The 14,073-nt window shown below is 54.3% G+C and overlaps 1 protein-coding gene across 1 annotated transcript in view; it reads right to left on the reverse strand.

Annotated features, from left to right (window-relative positions):
* Positions 1–5,856: 5,856 nt before the first annotated feature.
* Positions 5,857–14,073, reverse strand: part of LOC116879276 (bone morphogenetic protein 8A-like) — a 29,023-nt gene continuing 20,806 nt past the window's right edge. The window contains exons 4-7 of the mRNA XM_032877380.1: positions 11,344–11,538; positions 10,485–10,564; positions 9,561–9,671; positions 5,857–6,128 (exon numbers count right to left, since the gene is read on the reverse strand). Of these exons, the coding sequence (XP_032733271.1) occupies positions 5,979–6,128; positions 9,561–9,671; positions 10,485–10,564; positions 11,344–11,538 (536 nt within the window). The 3' untranslated portion in view covers positions 5,857–5,978. The remainder of the gene's footprint in view (positions 6,129–9,560; positions 9,672–10,484; positions 10,565–11,343; positions 11,539–14,073) is intronic.

Genomic DNA, 14,073 nt, shown 5'->3' on the forward strand with positions numbered 1-14,073 from the left:
CTGCTGAGTCCAGCTAGTTCCTAGGGGTTGTCAGGGATTGCGTCTGTGGCTGAGCGGTCCTGCTGAGTTAGGCTGCCAGAGGGGTAGGGCTTAGCTTTTCTTTCTTCCCTTGGGTGGATTCCCAGAGATGCCAGGTGGGAGATCTGATGCCCAGTACCCTTGTTAGACCATGGTCAGGACAATGGAAATCAGAAATACCGAAGACGTCCCTGTGTCTTGCTGCCTCCACTCCTGAACTCCTCCTGGCCAGTCCTTGAGGCAGCAAGGGTATGTTATGATTCTCAACAATTCATTTGTTTCTTCATAGTCAGTCTACAGAGGTTTTTTTAAGTAAGCTCTACGCCCAGTGTGGGGCTTGAACTCATGACCCTGAGATCGAGAGTTGCCTGCTCTACTGACTGAATGAGCCAGCCAGGCACCCCCATTCTACGGAATTTATATATGCTATTTTATAACTCAAAGTGCCTTCTCTGTGCCAGGTATTTTGCTTAAGGGTCTGGAGGCAGGAGGTCACCCAACTCTGTGGGCCTAATTCAGCCTGCTGCTGCTTTTGTGCATAAAGTTACTGGAATCCAGCCATATCCATCCATTTACATATTATCTGTGGCTGCATCCCTACTGCAGGGACAGATACTGTATGGTCTCTGGGTTAGAGCTTTCCAGAGAAACAGAACCAGTAGGATAGGTATAGATATGCATAGGGAGATTGATTTATTTTAAGGATTTGGCTCCATGATTGTGGGGGGTAGCAAGTCAGAATTCTGCAGGGCTGGCAGGCTGGAGACCCAGGAAAGAGCTGATGTTGCAATTCAAGTCCAAAGGCTGGCTGGAGGCAGAATTCTTCCTCCCTTGTGCAGTCTCTGTCTTCTCTCTTAATAGCCTTCCACTGATTAGATGAGGGCCACCCACATTATGGAGGGTAATCTGTGCTACTTCCAATCTGCTAAGATTTAGACATTGATCGCGTCTGAAAAGTACCTTCTCAGCAACATCTAGACTGGTGTTTGACCAAAAACCGGCTATCGTGGCCTAGCCAAACTGACACATAAAATGAACCAACACAGCTTCAAAGCCCAAAATATTGACTACTCAGACCTTTACAGGAAGAGCTTGCTAATTGCTGAAAGACACGGCCCGACCCCATGCTGAGCTCTGCTCCTTCTAATGCAGCCACTGCTCACATCAGGCTGGCTTCTCTCTCCCTTCCCTCTCCACATACTTCCGTCCCCACATACTGCTCAGTCAGATGGTTTTCGAGAATCCCTCACCTGCTGAAGGCCCCAAGCAGGGACTGAGCTCCACGGCCACTAGACACCTCTCTGTGATTGGGTTACTAGGACCATTCAGAATCCACTGGGCTGGGCTTTTTCATCTTGAGATCTGGACAAGCCAGGTGCAGGAGAGGCCTGATGCCTCCTGGCCCTGGTGGCCCCAGGAGCGCTTCTGTGAGGGATGATGACATTCTTGCCCTGCCTCTGGCTTCTCTGGGCCCAACAGACTCCTAGCCCTTAGCTGAGCTCCTGCTCGGGATTTCTGTCTCCCTGTGGCCAGGATGTACCACGTGGTTACCTTTGGCCCTGTGGGGCTCCCAAAGGAGACCTTCCCCCAAAGCACAGGCCTCCACTGTGAGGGCAAACGCTGGCCATCACAGGTCAGTCACTAGGAGAGTTTGTGTTTAAAGGGCATAGCATGGCCACCTCCCAAGAGGGGACTAACTTCTGTGACAATGACCATGTTGCTTTCTCTTCTTCTCTGTTAGCACCCACTGGGCACCACTGTCCCTCCCAGTGCGCTCCGGAGTATCCACAGGTATTATCATCGTATCCACAGTGGAACTCTATACAGAGGGAAACCAAGGCTCGGGTGACATGCTGCAAAAGTCACCCAGAATATGGCAGAGCTGGGATAGGAAGCTTGGCCTGCCTCCCCATAGTTTAATGTGGTCCTGGGAGTTTTACTGGGCTCTAGCCTCAGGCTATGGCAGGGGCCCAAGGCCCTAGGGGAGGACACAGTCATGGTCCCTGTAATTAGTCTGGATCCTCTGGAGAGACCCAAGGAAGCCACGCTCTTCTCTGCCAGGCAGGAGGGGCCTGGGGCCCGGGGAGGAGTGGCCCCACGGCCTGGTTTGGCTGTCACAGCCCAGCACCAGCCTGTTCCGTGGACAGTCTCTGCACTGACAGAAGTGGACCTGAAGGTGCCAGGCAGCATTTGCTATGGCCCAAAGGGCAGAGTGCCTTCCTTGGTCTGCCTGGCTCCCATCCAGGGTGGCCTGGTCTGTGTGCACGTCGCTCCATTGTGGCAAACAGGGCTGGGTTTTGCCACTGTGCAGACTCCTTTGGGCTGTGGCCCTGAGATCAGGCCTGCGGCTGCTGGAGCTCCCTCTCAGACAGCACGTCTGCCTTCAGGTGCTGTGGGCTCTAGGTGCCAGTCATGACAGCCTGCAGCAACCCTCCCAGGAAGGCATTTAGGGACCTACTTTTTAGTTGTGAACACTGAGTCTCGTAGGCTTTGGGGGTTAAAAATCTAAAAAGCCATGTTTTCAAAAAACATTTATTAACAGGAAAATTTTTTTTACTGCATAATGAAGTGGGAAAAGCATATTTTAAAACAATTTATAGAAGACGGTATGATCCCAATTTTGTAAAAATATCTGTCTATAATATATAAACATCTGTATGTGTATATGCTAAGAAAAAAGCCTAGAAATAAATTCACCAAAATATTAAGTGTGTTTGAGTCATACAACTGTGATTTCAGTTGCATTTTTTTTCCAATTTTTCCTCCAAAACTGCATTATTTTTATAATAAATGGAAAAACCCATTTTTTTAAAAGGTGGGTCAAGCTTTGTACCTTCAGGAGACTGGTGGGTTCCCCTTGTCTCTGGGAAAACAGGGAAATATTCACAGCCTTGGCCATAACCAGGCATTTTCCTTAGGCCTTGAAAGCAAGTGGGAACACAAGGTCTTCCCTCCACAGATTGCAGGGTCTAGATTTTCCAGGAAAAAGCACAACTCTGAAATAAATACTCCACCTACAGCACACTTTCTGGGAGGAGGTTTAGTGGACAAACATGGAAAGGGCTAAGCAAATCAGTAAATCCTTTTGTAATGATGCCAACAGGTGCCTGTTGCTAAGTGTTCAGATGGCAGACATTGTCCTAAATGTGAATGTCCATATGTTTGTAGTAGCCTGGAAGGAAAGAACCAATACCTTGCTCCACAAAAGAAAAACGGATTCAAACCCATTTGACTTCAAAATTCTGTCCTCTTGCTATGCTGCCTCTTTTTCTATTTCTTAGGGATTTTTCCATAATGGGTCACTTCCCCACCTTAGAAAACTGTGAACCCTGATGCGTGGACTTGGCCTCGAGGCCAGCCTCGCACTGCCCAAACCAAGACTGACCGCTGCGTTTCTTCTCAGCCTTTTCCCACAGCCCCCGCCCCTTCCTGGCTGACTCCTCAGAGCTGTTGGTGCGTCTAACCAACCGCCCGTATTTATCCTTCTGGTCCCGTGCACCCAGATAAGCCATGCCTTGAGCAAGAGAGAGGGAAACGGTGGCGTGCGGGCCACTCCCTGCAGCTGCGGTGCGTGGCTCAGCAAAAGGTGACTGGGAGTACACAGCATGCAGTGAGTGCGTGCAGGATCCTGCAGTAAACGGGATAAAATGCGTGGGCCTTATATCCATTCACAATTGTTTCTCTGCTCAGGGCTTTTTCTGTGCAATCTCGTTCAGTGACGGCGTGGATGGCAACAGTTGCTGTAAGTCTGACCCAGGTCGGCAGGCAAAGGCTTACTCTTCAGGTGTTGGGCATGCAAAAGGAGGGTGACAACCTCCAGGCATTCGTGCCATGCTCACCCTGACAGGTGAGGTGCACTCCTAGTCTATCAACCTTTGAGTGATTTGACAAGACATTCCTGGTGCACCCCGAATTGTGCTGGGCTGTTGGCTGGGCACAAAACATACCAGGTGAAGTAAAAAATAGTTAAAGTAATTGGCTAATGTTAAATTTATATTTGCCTAAAGGACAGTCCTTGATGTTAGGAAGACAGAAGCGTCAAAGGACTAGAATGGCAAACAGGTTCCCTATTATATACCAACTCTGATCTGACTGCCACTGGACCCCCAAGTTCAGGATCATGAGGCTGTTTCTGGGCACAGTGTGAGAAAGGGCTGGCAGACAGATTCCTGGCAGGAGGCCCTTTGGAGACCCAAAAAGCCCACTGCCTTCAGGTACGGATGGAAAATGAGGCCCAAAGGGAGAAGCCACCTATGAGTCTGGTCTTCCTAACCTCTAAGCCAGAGTTTAGATCCCTGCACTGATGGGGAACTCACCACTTTGTCAAGAGTCTGGGCCCAACCTCTGTGTACAGGGAGGGTCTCCGTCTGTGCTCACTCCAGACTCGCCTCCTGGTCCCTGTGGAGGGGCCGCTGTCCTGCAGCAGGGCCCCAGCGTCCACACCTGCTGTCCCGGGCCCCTCCTCGGGGTGTGGAATGACTGCTGAAGGACTCATCCTTGGGCACATGGGGGGGCTCCACCTCGGCTGGGCTGTGCCTGTGGGGTGGGGCAGCCCCATGAACTGCTTTTAATGACAGTATTTGAGGGTTTGGGCAGCTGGACTCTGTGCCAGCAGGTAAATTATAGGCTTAGCAAGTCAGAAATCAAATAAACAGCCCAGCTGCCTGCGGTGGCTGCTCCAAGGAGAACAGTGGTTTCCGGGAACCTCCCCACCCAGGGCCAGCCGCATTACTACCTGTCACTCCCCTGGGACAGGGGCCTTTTCTTTGGCTCACAGGTCTTGAGAAACAGGACGGCGCTCCAGGGCGTACAGGGTGGTACAGATTATGACAGCCTGTTTCTGACAACTTCTGGACATAAGCAGGTGCTGGGAGGCCCTAGCCCTGGCCACAGGCTGCCCAGGGTCACAGAGGTGTGGCTGTGGATGAAAGGGATCGCTCCTTAGCACGCCAGAAGATGGCAAACAGTTTTTACTTCACGTGTCAACTCTGATCTCTTGGCAGTGGTTGTGTAGAGTTTTAATATGGATCATTTTGAAATTCTATACAGGTTTGGAAAGAAAAAATATCATGTTTGGTGATTGATGTTTGCCAGCCAAAGGGAAAGTGGAATGATGTCATCTGTGCTGAGCGTTGTCCTCCTGGACCACCCAATGTATCCACCTGCTAGGCTCAATAAAAAGGTAACTTCTCCAGGGAGCTAAGCTCCTCATGATTCAACGTGGTGACAGGCGAATGAGGCCCTCCAAATTTTTTGTTTCTACAAAGGTCAAATGTCCATGCCTGGCACTTCTTCCCCAGACAGCAGAGGCAGATCAAGGCAGGAAGATGGGGGGAGACAGATGCCATTGGCCTTTGCCCTACATCATGTTGTTCATCCAGCTCATTCTTGAGTCGACCCACATGCCTCCCAGCAGGCTAATCGTTCAGATCCGCAATGACACAACAATGAGGGCAAGTCCACATTCTAACAAAAGTGCCCAGAAAATGCCTGGGAGGGGCAGGCAACCGGAGGTGGACTAGACCATGTCTACACATATCCATGCCCTGAATTGAACCGTGAAGAGCCCGAGGTAGCCATTTGGGGCCCCAGGTGCTTCTCAGTTCACCCCATATTACCCGAAGCCTGGGCCAGCAATGGACAAGAATAGGCCCTCAGACTTTTGTTCCAAATGCAAAATGTTGGGCAGCACCTGCTTTTGGAGGCGGCGGCTGGGAGAGAACCTGCTTGATGACTCAGACCACCAGGCCTGGAGGCCAAGAGACTGTCACAAACCTCAGGCAGGGAAGGGGGCAGAAGGGCCTGGAAAAGATCCAGCCCTGGCAGGAAGGAGAGAGGAGCACAGATACATTGATTGGTGAGGGCCAACCCGCCGGAAATCTGGCTGGGTTTGAGGGTTTCCTGGCTCTGGAGAGGGGCCTGTCCTGGGCGGGGGGGCCCCCCCGCGGCAGGCACTGGCCTCAGTGGCAGCCGCAGGCCCGGACCACCATGTTGCGGTGCTTGCGCAGGATGACATTGTTGCTGCTGTCGTAGTAGAGCACGGAGGTGGCGCTCAGCTTGGTGGGGGCGCAGCATGCCTTGGGGACTGCATCTGGCTTCATCAGGTGCACCTGGCCGGAGCGGGGGCAGGCAGAGGCGTGAACATGGTGGCCCTGCCCCGGCATCCCCGCCCTCGCAGGCCCCAGAGTCTCCGGCCACTAACCCTCCCCTGCTCTGTCCCCTGCCTGCAGTGCAGGCAGGTGCTCATGCAGGGACCCACCCCACCCTGTGCCCCTGCACCCCTGCCCTGGCCCGCTGCCCTTAGGGCCCACCCACTCCCTTCAGACAGAACACCCCAGCACATGGTGTGCCCAGGAGCCCTCCGGGGACCCCTCTGCTCCTCTCTCTGTGCTTTCATGATGTGTCTGCATTATCTCTTGTCCCCATTAGCTGTTTGCCATCTGTCTCCCCTCCCAAATGTGGGCCAGTGAACATTCCCATAACCAAACAAAGCCCAGAATCCTCGGTCCACCCCCAGAGTGTCCAGCGCTCTTCCTCCTCAAAGCACATCCCAGCCCTGACAATGACCTCCAAGGCAGCTCTGTTGTGGGCAGACAGAGACCGAGCGTGTGGAAGCTGCACATGGTGCCGAGTCACGTGGCTCTCAGTGGCAGGACGGGGACCAGGTGTGGGGACTTGTGACCCTCCTAACAGCCTGACTGCCAGCAAAGAGCCTGCATGAAGGAGTGGCCTGTTCTCAGCCTCCTAAAAATAGTTCTCCTGAGCAGTGGCAGGATGGGCTGCACTACCCGTCACTCCGGTCTGGGGCCCCCCACAGGGAGGTGGCCAAGGTGGGGAGGTGGGCAGGAGAGAAGATGAAGCCTACACACCCAGGGGTGGTGGCCACCCTGCAGCCCAGGACTTTGGGCCTCTCGGGGCCTGCCTAGTGGGACTCAGACAAAGCTGGCTGGGGGCAACCTGTCTGGCAGCTCCAGGTGCGGGGCGGGGCTTGGTGTTCGTGGGTCCGTGTGGAAGAAACCGGGGGACACCGGCCCACCTGCACCAGCCGTGGGGCTCCACATGTCTAGAAACCAGGGAGGGCCTTTCCTGCACTGGAGTGCTGGGGAGAAGTCAGGCACTGCAGGGGTGCAGCCTTCCTGAGACTCCCCCCAGACGAGAGCTTTGTTAGCTAAGTGACAGAAAGAAGGCCTTTTACCCTATCTGGCACCAAACAGAATGATCTGTGGAGGCTAATGTGCCATTCCATTCAGCCTGTCTTTGAGCCTCTGGGAGACCAAATTGGAGGGTCACTTACTGGCTCTGCATTTTTGGGTACAAATCACGCATCTATGGGGCTCATTTTCTTCTCTGCCAAATGAATATAATGGTTCTTTTCTCATTTCCAACACGAACATATCTAGAACATGTATCCTGTGCCAGCTCTGCCAGGATGGGTCACAGAAATGTCCCAGACATGGTCACTACTCTCACAGACTCAGTGGGGAGGAAGGAGAGACAGGGAACATTCCAGTGGACAAACAGGACCCATGGGGGTTGGCACAGCACACAGGTTCTCAGCACTGGGAGCATAAGCATGGTGACTGCACCTGACAGGGAAGGGCCACACACACGAGGTGTGCAGGTAAGCAGGTGGTAGCTGGGCCCAGAGCGGGGGAGGCGGCCTTCGAGGTGGAGGGAACAGCAAGTGCAAAGCCAGAAAGGTGGGAAACTCAGGCCATCCTGGCACTAGGCCTGTGCAGGGAGATAAGGACACTGGGGAATATGGGGATGCTGGCGAGGTCAGCAGGGTGGCTCGTGAGGAGCTCTGTGTCCTAGGCCAAGGGCTCAGCCTTCCCCCGGGGAATGATGGGAGGCAAGGCGAGTTTCTCAGCTGAGAACAAAGTGCTCAGCTGTGCTTTAGTGGCTGCTGTGTGGAGAAGGGCTGGGAGGATGAGCCCAGGGGGAAATGCTTCCTTCTCTTGGCCCCCAAGACACCCCAAGACCCCCATCACTGCCCTGGCATCCCCACAGAGGAGGCCAGTCCTAGCCACCTCTCCAGTGTCTGCGAGCTCCCCAGAGGAGCTCATCTGTTCCGAGAACGTGAAGCCTGGCCACATGCCCCTCTCTCACAGAGCTTCGGCCTGGCCACCTCTCTGATCTCAGATCTGTCGGTTTGGTTTCCCACCGGCAGCCCTGCTTGAGATCTAACTGGACCCCAATCTTATGGTGCAGCTGGTGCAGAACTGCTGTCCCCCCTCCACCTCGTACCCCAGCAACGACTGTGCCCCTGACAAGGCTCCCCATCCCTGTCTTCACATGGCCCTCACCTGTAGGCTCCTGGGTTCCTCCCACCCCACACCCATGCCCATGAGCAGCCTTACCTCCACCCTCCACCAGCTGCCCCCACCCCTTGTCGGGTGACCATAGCAGCCCCTCACTCGGCTCCCCGCCTGCCCCACCCTCAACCCCATTCATCTGCGTGATGCTGCCAGTTACTTCTAGAGTAAGTCAGATCATTGACCTGTGTTGCTAAAACCCTGCACCAGCTTCTCAGTTTCCTTGGAAATCAATCCACCCACCCAGCATCCTAGGTGGGACCATAAGCCCCTGTGCACCAGCCCCTGCCCAACCCCAGCATCACCTTCCCAGCTGCCCCCCCACTGCGCTGCAGCCTGAGTCCACCCAGCCATCCTGACGTGGGTGACCATCACCCACTTGCCCCCGTGGGCCAGAGGAAGCACACACATCTCATCACTCCCGAGCTTCTCACAGGAAAGGGCTCCTGGGGGCAGCAAGTCCCATTGGGTCTGAGAAAGGCAGTGTCACCACAGGGTCAAAGCTGCTGTTGCCAACACGTTTACTCTCGCTCAGAAGCATCACGTCACCTATTACTAGATTAACATGGGGTGGATTCTACCTAAATGTTCTAGAAAGAAATCTCAACCCTAGAACCAACAAACATTTAAAACACTTAGCAATCAACGGCAGCTTGTGAAGGTACCCCGGCCACAGCTCCCGAAGCCATACCGTCTGCGGAAAGCACAAAGGGAAAAAGTGACAGCGGGGAGGTGAACAGGGGAGGCCGGAGCCCAGAAACTCAGAGAGACACACCCGCGCCCCTCCCTGCACACACATGCAGCAGGTGGCTGAGCGCACATGCGTGTCACTCATGTGCACACAGTGATGTGTGTGTTCGGAGCACATGGGCCCCAGGAGGGATGCACGTCTGTTACGCAAGTGCCATGTGTCTGACCATGAGCAAGCATGTCTTGTAAATCTGGGTACCCACATACTGTCTGTGGAGTCCTCACACGTGTGTGTGCAGTGCACAGAGGTTGGTGTGCACCAGCAGGGTATATGCAGGTTGAGGTGCATAGGCGTCTACACGGCCACCATGGCCATACAGGCACCCGTTTCCCTCCAGGCACGGGCCGTCACTGCTCATGTGTGCAGGGAAGTTTCTGGGCAGAGAGAGCCCCCTGACCCCCTGGCAGAGGCTTCCATTCACCCGGCTGTGCCAACCCCCCTCCCCGGGAGCCGGACCAGACAGACGCAGTACTGACCAGGGACTGCAGGATGGCGTGGTTGGTGGCGTTCATGCACGAATCCAGTGGGAACGAGCACTCCCCCTCACAGTAATAGGCCGAGTAGCCTTGGGGGGCAATGACCCAGTCCTGGGGGTGTAAGGGGAGAAGGTGAGTCCCATCCAGATGCCCCCTCCTGAGCTCCTGAATCTAGCACCCGGCACAGGATGGCTCGGGGCTGCCCCGCACCCATCCCCCAGCCCCAGGCCAGTCAGCCAACCGCAGGGTCCCTAAGACAGGCTCCCCCAAGAGGCTGGGCACCACCAGGAGACTCTCAGCAGGTGGGGCTGGGCACAGCTCTGTCCCCCTCATGTGCAGTCAGCCCGGGCCTTGTCCTCCCCACCTGCCCCCACTGACCACGCCTCCTAGAGCTGCAGTCCCAGCAGGTGCGCAGGCGCACTGCCCACCACGGCCTCCGTTTTCCTGTTGCAGATCTGACCTATTAGGGCCGAGGATTCAAACTATCCCTCTTTTCATGGTTTTTACCAAAAACCACTTCTCACGATAAAAGTAAGACATTTTCCCTTCAGAAAACACAGAAGAACCTAATGCATGAGAAAATGAAAATCACCCATAATTCTACCTCCTCCTGGAGCTACACTTAGGATCTTGGGGTGGGGACTGTCATTTAAGAAGGAGGAGAGTCAGAAATTACCAGCCAGGGGCACCTGGGTGGCTCAGTGGATTAAGCCTCTGCCTTTGGCTCAGGTCATGATCCCAGGGTCCTGGGATCAAGCCCCATATCAGGCTCTCTGCTCAGCCGGGAGCCTGCTTCTCCCTTTCTATCTGCCTGCCTCTCTGCCAACATGTGACCTCTTTCTCACCCTCTCTCTCTCTGTCAAATAAATAAATAAATAAAATCTTAAAAAAAAAAAAGAAGAAAAGAAAAGAAAAAGAAATTACCAGCCAGCCAAGGTCCTGGAAGCTGACGTAGAGCTCATGCCGCCGGCAAACCTGCCGGCCGTGGGCGCCGTGAACATCGTCTGCAGGGACAGAAGCACAGGTCTTTTCTGGGGTTCCTGCTCACGTAGCTACCCCTGGTGGCTCCCAGGGCGGGGACACCCCACTGGGCACATTTGTTGAATAAAATGAATGAAGAGGAACTAAGGCATGTGGTGTCATAAGTCCATCCTGCAGCTCTGCTGGTGCCCTGACCCAGCTCGAGAAACTTCCATGGCTCCAGGTGGCTCCCGACAGCTACGGAGTAACCCTGCACTGAGCCCAGCCTCCTTTGACTTCCAACCTGTGGCTCTAAAGGCGCCAATAAAGAGGCCAAGGGGGCCCAGGCCATCAGGCGGCTCCTCCTCTGCAGAGATACCTTCTGACCTCCCCACACCTCTTTTGCCGCACCCATTCCACCCGGTTGAGTGGCTCCATGGAGGCCAAAGGGCTGCTCCCCATGGAGGAAAGGAGGGCAGGCCCACCCCGATCCCAAGGAACTTGGTCAGGTGGGGAGAAAACAACAGTGGGTCCTCAGGGTCTCCAGGGGAGACCTGAGAGCCACCAGTGCCTGGAGGAAGGGGCACCTAGCGCTGACAAGACTTCTGGAAAAAGCCCTGGTGAGCCAGGGGAGGTCTGAGAAGGTGCTTCTGGGTGGCAGGAACAGAGAGGGCAGTGGCTGGTCTTCAAGGCACACAGGACAAAGGAGGGTGTTGGGAAAGTGTTGGAGGGTAAGCACAGATTTGAACCTACAGGGGGCCTGGAGGGTTCTGTCCCCCAGAGCTGTTCTGGGACCCAGCCCCAGGCCTGCCCTGGACCTCACCAAAAATCCCTGGGAGTCTGTTTGCATGCGGCAGCTCGTTGGTTTTCTTCGGCAGCCTCCTCTTCAGGGGCCTGGCTGCCCGAGGGGCTCGGATGGGACTGGGGTTTGCCCTGAAAAAGGTGACCAGGAAAGGCTGCTTGGAGCGTGGCGCCTGTCGCCCCAGCAGACCGGCCTGGCCAGGATCCACGCTGTGCCCTGGGATGGAGACAGAGGAGAGGGCGGTCACTCACGGGCAGGCCCGGGCACAGGGGACAGCGGGGACCCTTCCACTAGAGCCTGCACGGGCTCTGGCGCATGGAGGCGGAGGGCCTCAGTTTCCTCATCTGGAGACCCAAGGGAGATGGTCCAAGGAAGATAGGGGAGGGGGGAGGCCTTGCCAACACAGGGTCGTCATTTGTGACAGTGGTCAACATTGCCATCTGTGAAGCCCTTTACTGGTTTGAGCAACTCCCAGTTGTGACCTCGTGTGTCTCCACAATAACCTGGACCACATGCTTCACGGAGAAACTTTGGAGTCACACCACCAGGGGAGCACAGAACCGTGGTTCCCACAGCCATCTGAGAGCTCCAAGCCAGAGTTCTCCCGCCCACCCCATACTTTCGGAGGACTTGATGGATTGTGTCCCAGCAGATGGGAGCAGCTGCCAGGACATAGTGAGGGCTTGTTCTGCCTGCTGCTCCCAAGAGCAGGGCCTTAAGTGTCCCCTGATGCCCACAAACGGGACACTGGGGACAGCAGGGCCGCGACATCAGGCCAAAGTCCTAGAGCGGGGGTTCAGCCCACGTCTAATTCCAGACCCCAAGTTCTTATTCACTTAAGAGTTAACCCCAGGTTTGTGGGTCAAAAAAGAGAGAAAAGACTGTGGGCAGCGAAAAACGGGGGCCTCTGGCTAGGAAGAGGGATGCCCGTGATAATGGGATTTGGTCCCAAAGCTGCTTAAAGATGAGATTGCCTTAAGAAACATAGACATGATCCCTGGAAATGTCGACTCCACCAATAAAACTAATTTCCTGTACCTCTTTGTATTTCCAAAGGACCTCCCGATTTTTTTTAAGATTTATTTATTTATTTTGACTGGGGAGGGGCAGAGGACAAGGGAGAGAGAGTCTCAAGCTGACTCCCAGCTTAGCATAGAGACCCATGTGGGGCTTGATCTCATAACCTTGAGATCATGACCTGGGGCAAAATCAAGAGTTGGCCAAGTTGCTCAACTGACTGAGCCACCAGGCTCCCTGCCTCCTGATTTTTTAATTGTCCAAGTAATACAGTAGCAACTGTAAAGTAACCTTTGAGAAAAAAAAAATCCCTGAAATTTCTCCACACTCCAACACAGCATTTTCATATTTCTGGAATATTTTCATGTCAATTGAAGTTTTACACAATGGTGACCATGAGTGTCACCAACTTTTTCATATAAACACATTCACTGCTGTTAAAATGTCTCCACAAAGAGCATTTCAAATGTATAAAATCCTTTGAGAAAATACACCATAATATTTAGATATTAGCTTCACTTTAAACACGTCAGTTATTTCCTGGCTTCCACTGTGAAGACGAGAGTGCCACAGACCCCTTCATTTTCTCTTCCTGTGGAATTTCCTTAAACAACAGGAGAGGATTACTAACTCAGTTTTATGCTTCATAACATGCAGAGCCAACTGCTCCCCTTCCATGTCCCTGTCCACTCGATGTGGCCACCCTGACACACACACACTTATGTATAGAAATACATGTGTTTATCATACAGTATACAGATGTCCACATGTACAAATACCTATGTTTGCTCCATTAGTGGGTCTATTATGAGTCACTGCCTGCCCCACCCACAGTCCTGCTCAGCTGGTAAAGGTCAGCCCTTCAATAGCTGTGCTGTAGGCCCATGTCCTTGGGCCAAGATGACTGAACAACGAATCAATCCCGAGACTGAACTCTGACCTATGACATCACCTGCCACACACAAATGCCCTGGACCCATTAGAGGCTCACTTGGGAACAATCCTGCTGGACAGGAGGTCCTTCAGGAGCTGACCCTGGAAGGAGCCCAGAGAGAAGCCATTCGGAAGAGTTTGGGTCACAGCAAGTCAGCCACGAGGAAGCAGCAGAAACACAAGGACACGGAGCCACAAGACACAAACAAGGCCTGTGAGCAGAGGGGCAATGCCAGAGGCCACGAGGAGCCCAGAGTGGATGAGAGCAGGAGGGTGACGGTCGTCAGCATGGCACTGGAGTGGAACTCCATGACCCTGGGTTGGGCAGCACTCCACCCCTGCGGGTGCCGCTGTCCTGTCCCTCTTCCCTGGAGAGAACTGCCTACCGAGGAGCCAGGGAGGGCAATCTCGTCTGAGGCTGTGTTCACTATTCACTTTCCTTGTGTGCCCGTCTGATCAAGGATCTTCTTGGGGTTTCCCGGGGGCAGAGAATGGGCTGCAGGGAAGGCCTGAGCTATCTAGCTGGTGATGGCCTAGGCTGCCCGGCACTGGAAGGCTGCCTTCTAGAAAGGCAGAGGTGGGAGCCTCTGGGGCCCAGGGTCCCCGCCTCTATACCTGACCTTGTGAGGGTGCTGGCAGGCCCCTTTGCACTTGACAGGTGTGTGCAGCCATGCTTGAGAGCGTGGGCCACATTGTGGCCTTTCCCCTTCGGCCTGATGGAACATGCTGCTTCTCTGGGCCGGGGGCACCCATGAGTCCTCCAGCCTCTCCCCACTTCTCAGTCTGCTCCATCAGCGCCCA

The sequence above is a fragment of the Lontra canadensis genome, unplaced genomic scaffold (assembly GCF_010015895.1).
Source record: "Lontra canadensis isolate GAN:19392208 unplaced genomic scaffold, GSC_riverotter_1.0 scaffold60, whole genome shotgun sequence".
NCBI classification, from domain to species: Eukaryota; Metazoa; Chordata; class Mammalia; order Carnivora; family Mustelidae; genus Lontra; species Lontra canadensis.